Below are 21279 nucleotides of genomic sequence, written 5' to 3'. Positions count from 1 at the left end.
AGTGTCTGGGGTCTTAAAAGCCTGTGAGCAGCCATCTAAGATACTCCACTGGTCTCACCCCTTCGGGAGCAAGGGAGAATGAAAAGAACAGGACACAAGGTAAAGATTAGTCCAAAGGACTAATGGACCACAGCTACCAAGGCCTCCATCAGACTGAGTCCAGTACAGCTAGCTTGGTATCCACCACTGACTGCTCTGACTGGGATCACAACAGAGGGGTCTGGACAGAGCTGGAGAAGGATGTAGAACAAAATTCTAATACACACAAAAAAAGACCAGATTTACTTGCCTGACAGACTGGAGAAACCCCAAGAGTATAGCCCTCAGATGCCCTTTTAGCTCAGTTGTGAAGTCACTTCCGAGGTTCATCATTCAGTGGGGGATTGGATGGCCCCATAAAACAAAATGGGACTAATGAGGCACACCAGTCCAGGGACAAGGATTAGAAGGCAGAAGGGGCAAGAAAGTTGGTGATAGGGAACCCAAGTTTGAGTAAGGACAGTGTTGACATGTAGTGAGGTCGTTAACCATTGTCATAGGGCAACATGTGTACTGTTTAATGAGAAACTATTTTGTTCTGTAAACCTTCATCTAAAGTGAGAATAGCAGCACAACTGGAAGAACGTAATCGATGTCACTGAATTGTGCATGTAGAAATTTTTGAAATGGTGTATCTTTGGCTATGTATATTTTCACCAAAAAAAGAAAAAAAAAGGGTCAAGAAGGTAGAGTGTTGACATGTCGTGGGGTTGTTAACCAATGTCATAAAACAATATGTGTACTGTTTAATGAGAAATTATTTGTTCTGTAAACTTTCACCTGAAGTACAATTAAAAAAAAAAAGGAAAAAATAAAATAAAATATATGTGAGAGCACTCTCAACACCACGATGTAAGCCACTGTTAGATCTGAGAAAAAAGAAGTCATTTCCTTGTTTGTACATTTTCCTCGTTGACTTCATAAAAATCTCACAATCTTGTTTAGACACTGACTTTATCAGTTACCAAATCACAAAATTTTAAGGATAGAAAGCACTTTGAAAATCACCTAAGCCAACATGTTCCAATTTGTAAAACAGAAAAAAAAAAAAAAAGCAGGAGTGATGAAGAAAGTATTCCATATTTAAATACATTTGAGAAACACTGGATTAAACAACATACATTGTTTCTGTATTGTGCGACTTCCTGGGGCCTTAAATATGTTAGCACACATTTCCCAAATCTTGTGTGACCACGGAGACCATTTTTCACAAGGTCTTTCAACATCCCCTCGGGCCAGTTTCAAAAAACTGTGAGGTCTTACAGAGCCTGCCCAAAATCATATAGCTAGACTTTACTTAAACAAACAATGTAAAATGCACCAATCAATACCGTCTTAATTTTCTTTAAATTAGACTCAATTTGGCCTTTTAAAATACTAGTACTTACACAGATTATATTATTTGCTGCCACCATTATCCTGGCACCATCAGCAGACCAGGAACAACATTTTACTGTCACTTCCATATCCTCTTGAGTCTCTTCCGCATTTAGGATCTGCTTCACATTAATGCTTTTCCTCTCATTTGCTGATCTCACATCCCAAAGCTTCAAATAAAAAATTTAAAAAAAGTTTTTTTAATCTCAAATCACACCCCTAGAATTCCACCTGGACTAAATGTCATGTAAAATTAGTCACTTCACCTAATGAATTATTTTTACCTATGCACGGCTTTTTATGACTCTTAATTAAGTACTCCAGTTTCATTCACCTTCCTGAAAAGAAAAAAACTAGAAGCACTCCCCAAAACGCAGAATGTAAAATCAAATAAAATGTTAAAGAGCTTTGCAGAGTGTGGAGGAGGTTAAAGATTAGGTCTTAACAATAAGGACCAGCCACGAAGGAAAGGCATAAGATGAGACGAAGAGACTCACAACTTGACACTGCTGCCCTCTGCTGTGCCAGCCATAACTGCTTAACATCTACCGCACACACAGCATGGACAATACACAGGACGCAGTCCAAGCAGAGCATCCAGAGACATAAAGACACCCCTGAAAATACAAAACAAAGAATATGCTAAAAGGAAGCAAGACACCCTATGTGCTAGGTGTGGCTAGAAAGAGCTATAAAGCCAACTAAATCCTGAGGAATGGAATACAGAATACTCCAAACCTCACACACCAGCAGAGCATGAAAGACTTAAGCACCATGAAAGACAAAGGCCTTTGAGAAGCTCGATCTTCACTCCCCTGCACCTTGAGCAGTGTCCCAGCTTCACAGAGTGGTAACAGTTGCCATCCCCAGACCAAAAGTTGGCCAAAGACAAGGACCAAAAAAGCTGCTTCTTAGGCTTTAACTCAGCTTCCAAAGGGCTGCTCCCAGGTGAAATCCGATCTGTCTTGCTAGGCACACTTTAAAATCTCTGTTGAGTTTAGAGAGAGTTATTATATATACTAAAAAATATAGCCAAAACCAAAACCTTTCACATTGTAACAACTGTGGATAAAGTGGATAAAGTAAAAGAGACAGCAGGCAAAAAAAAGTTAGCCTTCCCTGACAGTAACGTGGAAAAAAAAAAAAACCCTAACCATAAATGCCAAGAGCTTCACTCACATCAGCCAGAATCTATAAGAAATCACACTGTTTCTTTCTTAATCTGGAAAACAAAACAACCAATGCCTGGATTTCAGAAAGAAAAAGAAAACTAACACTACCCAATTACATTATATCTGCCTAAACCACATCTTCTGCTTCTGGACCTAGTGAAGCCCTGACTTCAGCTTCTAACCTAGTAGTGATGAAATCTCACATATCAAGTGACCAAGTAAACTGACACCAGCATTTCATTTTGAGCAAATCACTGCACTGTGTCCAGGGCTCATGTGCGCCCTGAGCCCATCTATACCTTAAATGGCAATTTTAACACTTGCGTTTTTAAAGTTTATCATCAAAGTCTGAAAAACACCTACTTATAAACGTGATACCCTACAAAATGTTTAGAAAATTACAGAGCCATTTAGGGCAGGAAATAATTTTACAATTCTTCATTCTCTCAGAAGATAAACGCTTTGGAAGATTTTGACCTTGAAATGCTGCTATCCAACATCATTTTGCAGGACCTCTGTTTACTATATGTCACTGTATCAGTGCAAACCAGCCAAGTATACAGGTTTAACAGCACTGTGGGGAAGCTGTCATAAACACAGGCAGTTTTCACCAAGAGTGCAGTAATGTCTGGACCCTGCTGCTAGTGCTCTGTGTTCTACAAACACATTTTGATACCTACACATGAATACAAAAATCAAAATCCTATCCCTGACAAATGAAGAATTTTTAAAATTTTTCTTTGAGTTTGATTTGAAGGGGACACAATAAGGGTTTATCGTCTTGAACACATTTATTAAACTCTCTGCTAGTCACTTTGAGGTTATATAAATGAATCAGATATACATACTATCCTCAAGGAGTTTACAGGTTAGTAAGGAGGCAAGACATGCACATAAATGACTCTAACACAAGATATGTCAGATGTGTCCTTTGAGAGGAAAAGACAGAGCACAGTGGGAATGCTGTACTCAAGCTACAGGCTTGAGGGAACACAATGTGCATGAGGTAACCACCTCACTCTACCCCCTAAAGATTAGCCTTCCTTCCACCAACTTAAGATGGACAAGATTTCAACACCAAAAACACAGGAGGAACACTCTAAGACCTAGAGTCTAGGCTAAGAGGTCAGCATAAGCTCAAGCACAGAAAGGGAAAGGAAAGATACCAAAATAAGTTCAGTCTGGTTAGAGCAACCCAACTCACACCACAGAATTTCTAATATGCTCATGAAGTGTTGGCACTGGTACTTTTTGGTAAAAGTGGAGCTAAATCAGGAGGAATTGTTGAAAGTCCACTGAACTCCCCTCCACTACTCTGCATATCCAGGTTCTGCCATGTACCTACTCTGGTTGAAGAACAGAGGGTTATTCTACACCCAACACAGCTCAGTATTGGGGCAGGGTCACCATAGCAAAAATAGAGGAATTAAGAGAAAGTCTATATGTAAAGGTCAAGATCTCTACCTAGACGTTGTCCTAGAACTTGCCTGCCAGGCTTATATCCTATAGGTAACAGACTGAAGATTCTTCTCTGAAAACCTCTTTAGAGACAGATGAAGACAAAAGATCTAAAGAGTCTGACAGCAAGAGTTTACCCTCAAAACTTCACAGCCAGATAACTCTATATGGAAACCCACAAAAAACAAGTTCAGAGTTCTCAATCAGCTTTTTGATGCTGCAGTCTTAAAGATGAGCAGAGAGCCAAGGATCAGACAACTGAGAGATGTCTCTAACATCCAGACAGAAACAAAAACCAACAAACAGAAAAACCATAACTACGCAGGTATTTGAAAACTTAAAAAAAAAAACCCACAAAAAGATAAAAAATGTTGCATTCGTGAAACTAGAGTACGATAATACTTTAAAAGGGAACATAATAAAACTGGCTATTTAAATTGGGTACTTGAAATTACGATAGCAGAAATTAAAAACTGAATAGCAAGGCTGGAAAATAAAGTTAAAGAAATCTTCCAGAAAGTAAAGCAAGTGGACAAAGAGAAGGATGGAGAGAAAAACATTAGAAAACATCCAAAAACAGGTATTCCAGAAAGAAAAAACAGACAGGAAGAAATCAAATAATAATTCAAGTAAACCTCCACAAAGCATCTAAGTTTCCAAAGTAAAAAGTCACTAAGTGCCAAGCACAATAAATGAAGACAGACACCAAGGTATATTATCATTAAAAAAAAAAAAAAAAAACTGGGGATAAAGAAAAGACCCTAAAACTTTCAAGAGAGAAAAACAGATCACATACAAAGAATCAGAAATAAGAATGGCTTCAAGATTCTTAAGAGGAACTTTGGAAGCTAGAAGACAATGAAGCCATGTCTCTAAGATTCTGAGGAAAAAATTTTCAATCTAGAATTCAGTACAGTCAAAAATATCCAAGTATGAAGTTATAATAAAAACACTTTGATAGGCAAGGTCTCAAAAATTTACTTCCTGTACATCTTTCTTAGGAAGCTAGAGGAGATGTCCCATGAAACTGAGAGAGAAAGAGAAGATGGTAAGAAATCCATGAAGCAGAGGTTTTAAGAGAAAAGCAAAAGCAATTACCAGGATGATGATAAAAGGACATCACAGGAGGGCACCTGGACACGAGGAAAGTAGCACTGATCAGAATGGAACAAGACAAAAGGCTCCAAGAAAATTATTTCCAAGAAAATAAAATTTATCAGATACGTGGTAAGTTTGAGTGATTTAAGAAGCAATTTAGACAAGGGACAGTCTGAAGATGAGTTGGTAATAAGTATGGGAAAAACTAAGCAAATGAAAAAACAAAACTATAACCCCAAGGAAAACAAAAAATTGCATGAGAAAGGAAAGACTGATATTATGCTACATGGTACAACTGTGACTAATCACAATGATGTAAACCCTGAACATTGATCTAATCAAAACCAGGAGAAATGTAGGGACCACAAAAAGTGGGCCCGGTTTGGGAAGAAAAATAATTAGGTTTGAGCACAATAAGTTTGAGGTATGGTGTGTTAAATTTAAGTGACAACAACTAAGAGGCAGTGAGAAATGCAGGACACAAACATAAGAAAAATGAAGGCTGGAGATGATACATCTGAAAGTCACTCACAGAAGAGATGAGAGTTGAAGCCATGAGACCAGATGAACTAGCATGGAGGCAGCAGTCAAGGTTAGATGCTAGAAGAAAGGTTATATTTTAATAGGCATGGAAAAGAGTTAAAGAAAGCATTAGAGAGATAAGAGGAAAAAGGAATAAAACACTGATACCAAATGAGGAGAGTTTCAAAATAGAAATAGGTGGTCAATGAGGGTTTGAAAACTGATAATAAAACAAAAAGGATAAAGAATGGGAAAAGAAAACTATCATTAGACTTCACACTAATCCAATAGCCATTAGACTTTTTGACAAAAAAGAATGGAGACTCCAAATAAAACTGAGTTTATACTCTTCAAGGAAATACAGGAAAGATGGAAGCCAGGTAAATAAAGGGTTAAGTAGTAAGCAGGTAGTTAGAACATGGAGGCAAGTACAGATGACTTAAGAAGTCTAGTCATAAAGAGAAAGAGAAAAACAGAATGGCTATGTGAGGATAATATAATCAAGGAAGAATCAAAGGCTTTCGGTTTTGGGTTTTATAAAGCTCATCTGCAGGCTTTGGGAAATGATCCAAAAAAGAAGAAAAGGCTAAAGATATAAGAAACAAGGTGCCAGGGGAAGAAGGAAAGAAAGGAACAGTAGGTATAAGGGGGGACTTTCTGGGCACTGAGACGAGAAAAAAAAAAGGAGAATAGCCAAAGAGTAAAGACTTTTTACAATTTTTGAGGGGGCTCACCCTCTGAAAAGGTATGAAGTAAGGTTATCCCCATTTAATAATGGGGAGGAACTGACAAGGTTGGGGGCTTAAGAACAGCAGAGAAGGTTTAGAATAGGCACTACAGCGAAAACAGCAAATCAATTAAAAATGAACAGAACCACAATTCAGCAGCAAAGAAGGCTCAACTGAGTTGCACAGCACAAATTTGTAGTACAACAAAAAAAATGGCCTGGTTTCAAACTTTCTTGAACATTCAACAGCCTAATAATAATGGAATAATAGAATCTTCCCAGAACTTGCAATTAGCAATGGAGATAAGATGGAAGGAGAATGTGGCCTGAGACATAAAATGCTTTCTTCTGAAGTCAGTCACTTAGTAAAAACAAAGAAAAAAATAGGCTCCTAGGACTGAAAGGAACTCTCAGAATAGGTGTTCTGCAAAAGCATCTATGATATTGATTATCCTAAAGGAACAGACAGACACTTGGTATTTGTAGGTAACATGTCATGGAAGTTCAAATCCATTTATCTGAATAAGAATGCTCCCAGCATCTACTAACAGCTAACTAAATTTTACAAAGTAGAATTCTACCTAGAAAAGCCTCTTAGACACCCTGGAGCAATTTATACCAAAATAAGTTTATTTTCAGTCAGCAAAGAGAGATCAAAGATTCAACTAGCAGATCAGCATCAAGAAAGTTTACCATTACCTGCCTTAGAAGTCATCTTGTAGCCTTAACAAATCTCCTTCTCTGAAGATTCTAACAAGCAAAATAGTGGCTAGGAGGGTTCAAGTATTTTCCTGGATAAGGTATATGTCAAGAAAATTTATTCAGTCATGGTTTGGGTACAATATTGCACTATGAACTTCAGAGAAAAATAAAACAAGATGACAAGGTCTGCACATCATAAACCTATATTCAACCTTATCAAAGAAATAGAAGACATATGAAATGACTGAAAAGTACAACACAATGACAAGCAGACATCAGAAGAAGTTAAGGCAAGCAGTTTCTATCTATATATTTAGGTATATATGTAGATAAAGACATACAGAGACAGGTGTGTGTGTGTGTGTGTGTGTGTGTGTACTGAGAATCAAACGTATGTTGCAAAAAACCATCTTCCGAAGAAGGTTTTGCTTAAAAGTTTTGAGGGTCATTAAAAAATATAGACAAGTGAATTAGAGACCAAAAAAAATCCCCCCAAAAGGCTAATGAAGCATATATAGGGACAGTGACTGAAATAAGCACCAAAAATTACCTTACCAATAACAATTAATTTATGGGGGCTAGAAGAAATGAATTGACAGGAAAGAAGGTGGCAGAATGATGGAAGATGAGGCATCTTAGAAGTAAGCCTGATGGAGTCTGGGTTTACCACAATTTATAATATGGTACTATTTGTGTTCCAGCTAAAAGTGAAAAGATGAAAAGGGTGGTAAAGGATTATTCTAGCAGCCCTGTACTGCGGTAAGGAGAGGTGGAAAGTGCATCTTAGAAGGCTGCTATCAGACATGAGGAATGACAGTCTGAGCCAGAGCAAATATTATAAAATGGGAGAGAAAAGGTAGACTGAGAGACAAAGATGGAATCAGCTTAAGACTAAAAGAAGAAAGGAGCATCAATAAACAAGACACTACAAAGACAGGAGAGACAGAAATTATAAAGAAATCGGAACTAGGATCTTATTTGAGAAGGTAAAGATTGAAGAAGGAAGAATTTAGTTTTTAAGGACTATAAATTTCAGAAAGTTGAATAAGCTTTTTTCCCTATCTCTAAGTTTTTCCCCCATATGCCTTCTCAAAAACAGGAAAACATAAAAGGCAGAAAAAGTGAATGTTAAATTAAAGCAGGACCTTTACAAATTTGACCTCACAGATTTCAAAGTATTTTATGAAGCCATAATATGGAATATGCGCTTAAAATTTAAAAATTCAAATTATATGAACTTTAAGCTTAAGGTTGTAAGTCACTCATAAACAATCATTATGACAAGCAATTACCGTTATACTAAATATGATCCTGGAAGTTGAAGGAAGAAACTCTTGCTATAGAAATATGAAAAACAGAAATCTACTTCCATAACCAAATCATAAGGCTTTCCAAACAACTGGATTCCATTCTGATGATGTAGAAAAACATACCTTTAATGATCCATCAGCCGAACAACTGGCCAAAAGCTTATCATCTGGTGAAAATCTACAGTGATTGACTGAATCTGTATGGCCAAACATGGTATTTCGACATTCTTTTTGATTCAAATCCCAGAGCTATTTGAGAAAGACGAAAAGATAAATTAAAAAAACTAGTACTGAAAGGGAAAAAGTTAAAAATCATGTTGAGTTCTTCCTTCCCTCCCATTTAAGCTTTTTCAGTTACACCATGTTCAATTCACAGTAACATAAAAGTGCCATGAACTTGAGATTAACAAGTCATGGGGCATCCCTTAAATCAGCATGTAATCTACTAAGGGACTCTAAGTCTAACTAGGCTTTTAGTCTGAGCACTAACTAGCCAACTGAACAATTACTGCTTATTTTAGTTGATTAGTTTGGAAACAGTATTTTACTCAGCATTTATACTAAGTAAGTAATATGTGATACAAAGCACTCAGTTTTTTAAAAATATTATGTTATCCAACTATAAAAATGTTCATTTCTAAGATTTACAAATGCAAATCTTGAATCTACAAAACTGGGCTAAAATCCACTAACACTATAGAGTATGACTCAAAATATACAAACATAATCTTTAGATTATACATTGACAGGAAATACAAGGGGTAAGAAGAGCAAGTTAAATAATACCTCAAGGAAACAATCAACCAAATACACAACGTGGGGCATTCCACAGGACAAACTATTCGATTTCTCTAACAAGTCAGTAGCATAAAAAACGGGGTCAAGAGGAAAGGGAACTTTTATAAGTAAGAGAGACTTAAGAGACCTAACCCCCAAATGTCACATGAAGTTTGTTTGGATTCCAATTTCAACAAACCTACCATAGAAAGTCACCACATGTCTGTCAGTTTGTTCTACTGTGGTGGCTAGCATGCTGCTGTGATACTAGAAGCTTTGTCACTGATATTTCAAATACCAGCAGGGTCCCCCTTGCTGGACAGGTTTCAGTGGAGCTTCCAGACTAAGACAGACTAGGAAGAAGGACCGGACGGTCTACTTCTGAAAAAATTGGCCAGTGAAAACCTTATGAATAGCAGCAGAAAATTGTCTGATACAGTGATGGAAGATGAGCCCCTCAGGTTGGAAGGCACTCAAAACACACAACTGGGGAACAGCTGCCTCCTCAAAGTAGAGTTGATCTTAATGACGTGGATGGAGTCAAGCTTTCACGACCTTCATTTGCTGATGTAGCACTACTCAAAATGAGAAGAAACAGCTGCAAACATCAATTAATAATTGGAATATGGAATGTACCAAGTATGAATATAAGAAAATGGGAAGTCATCAAAAATGAACTGGAATGCATAAAGATCGATATCCTAGGCATGACTGAGCTGAAACAGACTGGTATTGACCATTTTGAATCAGACAATCATATGGCCTGCTATGCTGGGAATGGCAAATTGAAGAGGAATGGTGTTGTGTTCATTGTCAAAAAGAACATTTCAAGATCTACCCTGAAGTACAATGTTGTCAGTGATAATATCCATATACCTACATAGTTAATACGACTATTATTCAAATATACGCACCAACCACTAAGGCCAAAGATGAAGAAATTGAAGACTTTTACCAACTTCAGCAGTCTGAAATTGATCAAATATGCAATCAAGATGAATTGATAATTACTGGTGACTGGAATGCGAAAGCTAGAAACAAAGAAAGACTGGTAGTTGGAAAATATGGCCTTGGTGATAGAAACAATGTCAGAGATTATATGACAGAATTTTGCAAGACCAACAACTTCTTTGTTACGAATACCTTTTTTCAACAACATAAACTGCAACTGTACATGTGGACCTCACTAGACAGAATACACAGGAATCAAATCGACTACATCTATGGAAAGAGACGATGGAAAAGGTCAGTATCATCAGTCAGAACAAGGCCACGAGCTGACTGTGGAACAGACCATCAATTGCTCATATGCAAGTTCAAGTTGAAGCTGAAGAAAATTAGAACAGGTCCACAAGAGCCGAAGTATGACCTTGAGTATATCCCACCTGAATTTAGAGACCATCTTAAAAACACATCTGATGCACTGAACATTAATGACCAAAGACCAGACAAGTTGTAGAATGAAATAAAGGTCATCATACAACAAGAAAGCAAGAGGTCACTAAAAAGACAGGAAAGAAAGAAAAGACCAAACTGAATGTTGGAAGAGACTCTGAAACTTGCTCTTGAAGGTAGAGAAGCTGAAAGGAAAGGAAGAAATGATGAACAGAAGATTTCAAAGGGCAGACTGAGAAGACAAAGTAAAGTATTATAACGACATGTGCAAAGACATAGAGTTAGAAAACCAAAAGGGAAGAACACGCTTGGCATTTCTCAAGCTGGGAGAACTGAATAAAAAATTCAAGCCTCGAGCTGCAATAGTAAAGGATTCTACGGGGAAAATACTAAACGACACAGGAAGCATCAAAAGAAGATGGAAGGAACACACAAAGTCACTGTACCAAAAAGAACTGGTCGGCATTCAACCATTTCAGAAGGTAGCATATGATCAAGAACCCATGGTACTGAAGGAAGAAGTCCAAGCTGCACTGAAGGCACTGGTGAAAAAAAAGGCTCTGGGAATTGACAGAATACCAATTGAGATGTTTCAACAAATGGATGCAGCGCTGGAAGCATTCATTCGTCTATGCCAAGAAATCTGGAAGACAGCTACCTGGCCAACCGACTGGAAGACATACATATTTGTGCCTATTCCAAAGAAAGCTGATCCAACAGAATGCGGGAATTGTTGAACAACATCATTAATATCAAACATGGTAAAATTGTGCTGAAGATCACTCAAAAGCCATTGCAGCAGTACATTGACAGGGAACTGCCAGAAATTCAAGCTGGATTCAGAAGAGGACATGGAACAAGGGATATCAATGTTGATGTCAGATGGAGCCTGGCTGAAAGCAGAGAATACCAGAAAAATGTTCACCTATGTTTTACTGACTGTACAAAGGCATTCAACTGTGTGGATCATAACAAATTATGGATAACATTGCGAAGAATAGGAATTCCAGAACACTTAACTGTGCTCATGAGGAACTTGTACTTAGACCAAGAGGCAGTTGTTCAAACAGAACAAGGGAATACTGTGTGGTTTAAAGTCAAGAAAGGTACACCAGGGTTGTATTGTTTCTCCATACATATTCAATCTGTATGCTGAGCAAATAATCTGAGACTCTGGACTATATGAAGAAGAACACAACGTGAAGACTCATTAACAACCTGAGATACGCAGGTGACACAACTATGCCTGCTGAAAGTGAAGAGGACTTGAAGCACTTACTGTTGAAGATCAGAGACAACAGCCTTCAGTATGGATTACACCTCAACATAAAGAAAACAAAAATCCTCACAACTGGACCCATAAGCAACATCATGATAAATGGAGAAAATACTGAAGCTGTCAAAGATTTCATTTTACTTGGATCCACAAACAATATCCATGAAAGCAGCAGTCAAGAAATCAAACAATGTATTGCACTGGGAAAATCTGCTGCAAAAGACCTCTTTAAAGTGTTAAAAAGCAAAGATGTCACTTTGAGGACTAGGGTGCACCTGACCATGGTATTTTCAATCACCTCATATGCATGTGAAAGCTGGACAATGAATAAAGAAGACCAAAAAAGAACTGATGCCTTTGAATTATGGCGTTGGTGAAGAATACTGAATATACCATGGACTGCCAGAAGAATGAACAACTATGTCTTGGAAGAAGTACAGCCAGAATGCTCCTTAGAAACAAGGATGGCGAGACTTTGTTTCACATACTTTGGACATGTTATCAGGAAGGACCAGTCTCTGGAGAAGGACATCATGCTTGGTAAAGTAGTGGGTCAGTGAAAAAGAAGATCCTCAAGGAGATGGACTGATACAGTGGCCACAATAGGCTCAAACACAGCAACGATTGTGAGGATGGCGTAGGACCAGGCAGTGTTTCGTTCTGTTGTACACAGTGTCGCTATGAGTTGGAACCCACTCAATGGCACCTAACAACATTTGTCTGTATTTTGGTCCAGTCCAGTATTTTCAAATTGTGTTCTGCAGGACCCTATCAAGGCACTATGAGGCAAAGGAGTAAGAGAGGGAACAACAGAAACAGTAGAAATACAGACCCACATCCCCACTTCAGTCAGAACTAACAGTTGTTTTACACACTGAGTTTCTATGTAAGTTTTCTTTTGAAGAAAAATAAAGATTTTGCTCCCTGAAAAGAGCTGGGTAGACAATTTTCAATAGCTTCTAAAATAAATAAATAAATTTATTTAAACGTCCAAACAGAGCCTGTGAGGTTTTCCAAATTGAAATGTCTTATGTACTCCTGCCAAAAAAAAACATTATCCCATTGCAAAGATGGTGTGACATCAAGGAAGAAAGGTTAGATGCTAAAGCAAAATATAATCCAAAAGAAGTTAACAGATCTCTCTGGGATTCCAGAAAATTTAACCTTGTTTTTTCAGCATGACAATTAAGGGGAAAGCAGATATGATCTTTTATAATTAATGACTATAAAATATTATTAAGCTATAGGGAATGAATATCTATTTCTGTCTTTTTGTTTTTTCCTGCAAGCACCTTTTCCCACTTTCTTCTGATAACTGAATTTCTCTTTTGAATCAAGCTCCACTTGTGATTCAAGTGGACCTCACCTCCAGAGGGCTAGACTTGTGACTCTTGGTCAATCCAAAGATTCCATCCTCCTGGCCACTGGAGTTATTTAGCAATGAGCACAGAACCCAAATCAGGTCAATTAGAGTCTGATCTAAAATTAAATCTATAGGATTTGGGAGGGAGACAGTTTCTCTTTCTTTGTGATTATGAGCTAGCTACAAGACCCATGTAGGCTTGGAGTTGAAGATGGCCACATTTCCTGCCACACAGAGAGCTCATGTCTGAACCATCAAAGCGGAGGAGCCTAAGGATGGAGAGGGAGTTAGAGCCTGAGAACATACTTTAAGCATCTGAATTTAGCTATGCCTGAAGCCATGCTCCCTCTAGACTTTTCAGTTATATAAGCAAATAATCTTTTTTTTGCCTTAAGCTAATAAGATAGTTTCTGTCACTTGCAACCAAAAGAGCCTCGATTAACAGATGGGGAAAAAAATCAAAGGAGGTGTTCTGATGTATCTATCAAATTTATCTACATAATTTTCATCATTCACACTTACTTTGAGGAAGTAATCACTTGATGCAGTGGCTAGGAGAAGGTGATGCCTGTCGTTCGTGAAATGGCAGCAATTGACTTGCTCTGAGTGCTCATCATAGGTATGTACTAGATTCCCAGTCATAGAATCCCAAATCTAAAAAGAATAGAGAAAACAAAATTTACAATTACTCCTTACTTTCAAAGGGAGAAGAGGGGGCAAAGCAAATGTGAGTTGCTTTGCGGGTGCTATCTAGCCTACCATGGCACTCATTTTCGCAATTGAACATGATGCTAATGAATACCTCCCCTCCCCTAAAATGTGGCATATTTTGTGTGGATGTGCTTTTAAAAATCCACTTGCAGGTCTACACGTGTTTTTCTACAGCATAATTAGAATATCATGAAAATTTTCTTCAAGGACAAATTTCACATGTTCCTACGCATAACAACAGCAGAGAAGTGCTAGAAAGCGGGGACATAATGGGCTTTAATGATTAAATTGAACGATTGTATCCAAGACCTTGTACACTGTTTGGTTCTCAAGAAAAAGTAATTATTATCATTCTAGTTACTATGTAAAACAACTAAGCAGTCTCTTCCATATAGCAACAAACAAAAAAATAAATTACTTAATGAATCTTCACTAGAATTCTGACTTTTTAAAGGTGCTAATGTCCCCTCCCATAGCATTTTCTTTGTATTTTATCAAAGCATTTATAGAATCCCCAGAAATCCAAAGAGTTTATCTTATTTTGGAGTTCTTTAATAGGTATCTCTGCCTCTCATCTTATATTTTGAGTTCTTAGAAAACAGAAACTCAGTATTATTTCCTTTTATGCCACATAGCTCCCAACACTTAAACAAAGCAGGCCTGACATAAACATTCCTCATTTTATTTTGAATTTTCACCCCACTAAGAAACACTAAAATTTTTTCAGTAACAAGACAGGTATAAAACAGCCTTGGCAGAAATGCCAATGCAGTTGGTACTGCAGGAGAATTTGCCAGAGCTTAGTCTTCTAGACAAAAAGAAAGATCCAAGCAGTTACCCACAGATGCAAAGACCAAAGAACCAGTTCCAACTCTGAAGCAACTAGAGTGACCAACTCCAAGCATGACTCAGCAAAGACTACAGGGTGAATTAATTGGTTAGTTCTAAAGCGGCCTAGAGAGTCCAGTCTATTAAGAAGTAGATTTTCAAAAGTCTCAATTTAGTCTGGACACTCCATAGCCCTCTTCAAATGAGTGAAAACTCCAGGAAAACCCCCAAGCCACCCTTCTTGCTCTCAGGTCCACCAAGACCCACCCCTCCTAATCAGGTTCAGTACTTCACAACTCCTTTGAAAAAAGTCTGAAAAGAGGCTTCCTCTCCAGGGATCAATGATAAAAATCCCTCAAATCTTCGGTTTCTCTAAAATGCCATATTAGTATAAATGCTATGGATAAAAGTCAAATTTAGAGAGAAGAGACAAGAAAAAATAATCAACAAAGTTATGAATCCTTGTTTATTTTTTGCTTTGTTTATCTTTCAGACAATAACCTAACTGATTGTTCATCTACCCAATTTTACACTGAATATCAGCCAGTTCATGAATATAAATAAACCTGGGTTGTTTCACAAATCATGTTTTACAACAGGAATCCAATCTCAGACAATTTTGTGCAACAACATTTTTTATCACAATGTACTTGAAGATTTAAACTGATATTTAACACATAGACCCATCTATAAATGGCAGGCAAATTCATAAATTTGTAATAGTTCTTCCCTGCTACCTGGTACAGGGTGAATAACCTAGGAATTTTCACTGGTGCTTCAAAATAAAGAACTTTTAGGTCATGTTAATTTACATCGGATAAAAACTGATTTCCTTCAAGTTAGCAGGTCAACAGGCAAGGGTCCTTTAACCCCACTTACCCTAGTCCCTCTATTACGGAAAAAGAAAATGAACTGTGTGATTACAACCCAAGAAGGAAATATTTTCTTACTTTCACTTTTTTATCCACTGAACAGGTTGCTATAAAGCTATCATCTGCAGAGAATGCACAGCAAAGCACTTCATCTTCATGAGCCTTGATTTCTAGAAGTTTCTCTCCTGTTTCAGCTTTGAACACCTGAACAGCAACGATAGAATCTATAAACCACTTAACTATGGGCCACCATTCAATAAAAACCTTCCTTTAAAACATCTTAATCAGTGTTATTTTGCAAAACAGAAATGAACCTTGGCAAAAGATACTCCAAAAATCAGAATTTCTGTATAATTTGTAAGCCTTAACATAAATATCAGTAAACAGAAGTGGTATAGTTTCAGCTTCAGTTCTTGAGAGTATTTTGGCAAACTCTTAACAATCAAATAGAAAACACTTCATTCAATATGTTTGCTTTCTGGGGCTCAGAAGCCAAAACTAATAAACCGTAAGATGTACACATACAGAAATAAGGCATGCAGTCATAATCCTGAAAAGACTAAAATTATCAAATACAAAAATTCAATTTAATTTTGTTTGCTTCAAAAGCAAAAGGCAAAGAGCACAAATGTAAAGGAAAATATTCATTCATATTTTCTGAAAAAAAAAAAAAAATTGAGAATCTAAAGGAAATTCTTTAAAGGACCTTAGAAAATAATCTAGCAAAATTCCTATTCAGTCAGTAATCTCTGCCTGAGTCTTTTATAAAAATAGAAATTTTATTTAATTGCTGTTTTTTTTACTCAGAGCCCTGTTCAATATGTTATGAAGTACTTATGTCTTTTAATAATCAGCATTTCCTCCTTATCGTTTGCTGGCACATGGATGATGGATAACTGAATGGAAGGGTAAAAGGTACTATTACATTATCTGGTTAAGTTTAGATTTATGAAAATACATAACATTATCTTAAAAATCTCTGGAGAAAGCTTCCATAAAATGCTCAAGAGATTTGGATTTCTCTGCTATTTCTAACGTGTATAATCTTCTTGAATTTTAGGATTTAAACATACCATAAACTGTACAGTATTAGGTACATACCTCTTACTTTTTCTCAAGAGGTATGTTTTACCTGTAAGGTTTTATCAGCTCCACAAGACGCTATTCTCTGGCCATCCTCAGAAAAGCAGGCATGGTAAACAGCATCTGTATGGGGGCGGACAACTAAGCGGGAGAGATTCTCGATGTTTTTTTTGTTTCTAAACACAAAAAATGAACAGAAACCCAATAAATAGAGTAAAAACAAGTATTTTCTTTCAGTAATAAAGTACCTTTTAACATAGAGTTATTTTCCCAAAAATACAAAATTCTCCAAATTAAATTACCGACATGTAAATGACAGAGCACACATCACCTGAAGAAAAATATAATGTAACAAAAGTGACATTTCAAGAGAAATGTTACCCTATATCAAGCAACCTGTCATCTGTTATAAATGTTGCTGAGTTGGAAGAAATCTAGTTAATCAAGTACATTTTACTTTCTATTTCCTTTGATATATTAATAATAATAACGTGCGGAGAAAACAAGGATGTTGCTGTTGTTGTTAGGTGCTGTCATGTTGTTTCCAACTCATAGCAACCCTATATGACAGGGCAGAAATGCCCCATGGCATTTTCTTGGCTGTAATTTTTATGGGAGCAGATCGCCAGGTCTTCTCCCATGGAGCCACCAGGTATGTTCGAACCACCAACTTTTTAGTTAGTAGCCAAGTGGTTAACCATTATGCCATCAGGGCTCCTATATAAGGATACCCCTTAAAAAATCACTACCTCTTTTAAAAGTAAAGATGCCATAAACAAAACGAAATTAATTTCCTAACTAAAATATGACATTATACCCACCATTATGATGATGCACTTTAAAACTGTTCTAAGTACAATTATTTGGACAGAGAAAAAAGATTAAGCAATGTAATTTTCTTTATATCTAAATATGCTAAATACCAACTATTCCACTTCCAACTCATAGCAACCCTATACAACAGAGTAGAACTGCCCCATGGGGTTTCCAAGGAGTGGCCAGTGGATACGAACTGCCGACCTTTTGTTTAGCAGCCGAACGTTTAACCACTGTGCCACCACGGCTCCACTATTCCACTAGTATAGGTATTATGTTATTTCTTCATGGTAAAAAGGGTAAAGAAACTTAATGTGTACTTAAAACAGGAAAAATGTATTAGAACACTGTCAGAATAACAGATATATAACACCCCAGTGAAGACTATGTCTTCGAGTACAAGTAACTATGTAAATGGTATTGTGCTTAGTCTAAGGGTCAAAGATTTAGAGTCAGACAGACCTCAGGACAAATCCTACTATCAACCACTTATTAGGTGTGTAAATTCAGGCAAATCACTGAACTTACTAAGTCTCCACTTCCTTATATGTAAAATGGAGGTAATGATACCTAAACACGCCCAGAACATAAAGATGCCACTGTTATTAATCTTAAAAAAAAAAAGAAACTAACCACACAAAAGACAGACCAAGTGATAAAAGAGAACATAAAGGTAAATGAGACTTAGACCCTGCCAAGAAATTATTGTAATTTACTAGAAGAGATAAAACAAGTAACTATAATATAAAAACTAGAGTGATGAGAACTAGGGAGAAGAACAGATAAGTTACTAGCAAAATTCAAAGGATTCGATTAAGAAAATATTCTTTCTTTCCCCTTAATCTACTCAATTCCCCCAATAAAGCTCAGAAAGTAACTTGTCACAATGATGGGTGTGTAGTAAATGGCCAAAAAGGATTAGATAAATGAACAAATGAATAAATGATTTATCTGAAAGCTGAAACTCCATTAAAGTTAATCTTATACCAAACTAAACCCTTCTACAGTAAAGAAAGAAAAGTCTTCTAGTACTGAAATAAAGTATTCTTTGAACATGGCCTGGTCAAAACCCAGTTAAAAAAATACAGCTATGAATGACTCCAACCATTCTGAGAGAAATGTCACAGGTTGAAATGCAATTGAAACAATACCAAAAAAAAAAAAAAAAAAAAAAGCAAGAAAAAGTAAAAATAACAAACTCAACAATTCATGAGAGAAAAAGAACTAAACCTATGCCCATTTGATTATCAGACCAAGTATTAAGACTATTCGAGCCACTAACTAAAAAATGAATTCATTCAATCTTCCACAAACTTCTATTCCATACTAACTATATGGACCAGGCAATGTGTGAAATGTTATTCTTAATAACAACTAGTATTTATTGAGAACTTTCTGTGAGTTGGTACACACACATGTAATCCTCACAACGATGCTATAAAATACTATTAGACAAAGGAGTTCAATAATTTGCCCCCAACTAATAAATAGCAGAGCTGGGATTTATGCCCAGGCAATCTAGAGCCAGTCTGTTCTTTTAACCTCCAAACTATTCTACATGATAGAATGAGAACTACTATGGGAGAAAAACAAGTAACCAGACAATCACCATAAATTGTGACAAATGTTATGATACTGGGTAAACACGAGTACTCTAGAATACAAACAGATCTAACTTAGCTCCAGTGAGTTAAAGGACTACTTCTCAGGGAGTGTGAAGCCTCTGCTTTCCAGGAAAGTATCAAAGAATGGTTAACCCTGGGAAGCAGGAGGTGGGCTAAAGATCAGAAGTATTTGACTTCATTTTACATCTCTCTAATATTGTTTTAATCAGGAACATGTATTACTTTCCAAATAAAAATAAAGCCGACAAAAATATTTTATTCAATTAGGTTTTAAAACATTCAAGGGGAGAGGGAAGAATGAACAGGTGCAGTACAGGACATTTTAGGCAGGGAAACTATCCTACATGATATTGTAATGGTGGACACATGATATTATTATGCATCTGTCAAAACCTATAGAACTGTACAACACAAAGAGTGAAATCTAATGTAAACTATGGAGTTAATAATAATGTATCAATATTGGTTCATCAATTATAACAAACGTACTACATGAATAGAACCTAAGATATTAACTAATAATAGGAGAAACAGTGTGCAAGGGGAGAGGGCATATATGGGAACTCTCTGTGCAATTCCTCCATAAACTACAGTCTGCTCTTAAAAAATAAAATCCTCTTTCACCACTTCCTTCACGGACCCTTCCTTGAATTCCTCACCCATCCAAGTCAATTACTCACTTCTCAGTCCTACCTCTATTTTATACATGCATCTACTGTTGCACTCATCACATTATATTGTAATTATTTGCTTAAACTTCTTTCTTTACTACTAGATGGAGTACCCTGGGGAGAGCCTGAGTACCTAGCAACAGTGTTTAGTGCATTACAGAAATTAAAGTGTTTGTTGAACTAAACTGAATTAAGGGTATCACCCATGACAACCTGACTGATCTGGAAAGAGGGCACAGGGTTATAAAAATTATAGATACCAACCTGGAGCTCAATTTAGATATAACTTATCCAGGTGAAAAAACTAACATTGGTACTTATTATTTCAAGTTATAAGAGACACGTGGCATATGGAAACAGCATGGAAAATAAAGCCAGAAAGACTGAGGATTTGAATCCCATTCAGCAAGCCACATGTCAATCTTTGTCAAGTCCCAATCTCTGTGTATCTCAGTTTTCTCATTTATAAAACAGGGCAAATAAAATCTACCTTATAAAATTGCTCTGAAGATTAAACAGAGTAACATATGTGAGCATATAACAGACGTTAAAAAGATGGTAGCTTAATCCTTCCTTTTAATAGTAATTGATAAGATCAAGCTAAGAGCAAGAGTGAAGCATAAGATGTCAGTTATTCGATGAAAGTATAATAAATATAATAAGGACTGTTTTGCTTTTAGGTCCCTGGGTGGCACAAATGGTTAAGCATTTGACCATTAACTGAAAGGCTGGCACCTCAGAAGACAGGCCTGGCAATCTGCTACCAAAAGGTCACAGCCTTGAAAACACTACGGAGCAGTTCTACTCTGTACACATGGGGTTTGCTAGGAGTCAGAATCAACTCAGTGGCACAATTAACAACAATAAAAATGTGCAAGGCAAAGTGCCATCAATTTATAACCATTAAAAAACCAAAACCTGTTACTGTCGAGTCGATTCCGACTCATAGCGACCCTGTAGGTCAGAGTAGAACTGCCCCATAGAGTTTCCAAGGAGCGCCTGGTGGATTTGAACTGCCAACCTTTTGGTTAACAGACATAACTCTTAACCACTACACTACCAGGGTTTATAACCATTATCTCATTTAAATCTGCATTAAATACTTCTAAAGATTATTCTCTCCATTTTAAATATGAGAAAAGGTCCCTGTGTAGCACAAACTGTTTGCGCTGGTGGGACGGTGGTTACAGCACTCGGCTGCTAACCAAAAGGTCAGCGGTTTGAACCCACCAGCTGCTCTGTGAGAGAAAGATGTGGCAGTCTGCTTCCATAAAGATTACAGCCTTAGAAACTCTATGGGGCAGTTCTACTCTGTCCTATAGGGTTGCTGTGAGTCAGAATCGATTCAGCAGCACTGGTTTTGGTATTTTTTTTGGCACTAACCTAAAGGTTGGCAGTTCAAACTCACACAGCAGCACAATGGAAGAAAGTCCTGGCAATCTGCATCCACAAAGATT

General features: G+C 36.9%; 1 protein-coding gene across 8 annotated transcripts in view; it reads right to left on the bottom strand.

Annotated features, from left to right (window-relative positions):
• The window catches only part of APAF1 (apoptotic peptidase activating factor 1), a 99670-nt gene that overhangs the window by 37483 nt on the left and 40908 nt on the right, over positions 1–21279 (bottom strand). For 4 of the 8 annotated variants that reach the window (XM_023735744.1, XM_023735742.1, XM_023735743.1 and 1 more), the window contains exons 13-17: positions 16760–16886; positions 15706–15831; positions 13739–13870; positions 8529–8654; positions 1428–1586 (exon numbers count right to left, since the gene is read on the bottom strand). In XM_023735744.1, the coding sequence (XP_023591512.1) occupies positions 1428–1586; positions 8529–8654; positions 13739–13870; positions 15706–15831; positions 16760–16886 (670 nt within the window). Of the gene's footprint in view, positions 1–1427; positions 1587–8528; positions 8655–13738; positions 13871–15705; positions 16887–21279 lie in introns of those variants that run through there. The other 4 variants (XR_002824832.1, XM_023735748.1, XR_002824833.1 and 1 more) reach the window with 4 other exon arrangements.

This window comes from Trichechus manatus, unplaced genomic scaffold (genome assembly GCF_000243295.1).
Source record: "Trichechus manatus latirostris isolate Lorelei unplaced genomic scaffold, TriManLat1.0 scaffold00081, whole genome shotgun sequence".
NCBI lineage: Eukaryota > Metazoa > Chordata > Mammalia > Sirenia > Trichechidae > Trichechus > Trichechus manatus.
This window is presented reverse-complemented; position numbering and strand designations above follow the sequence as displayed.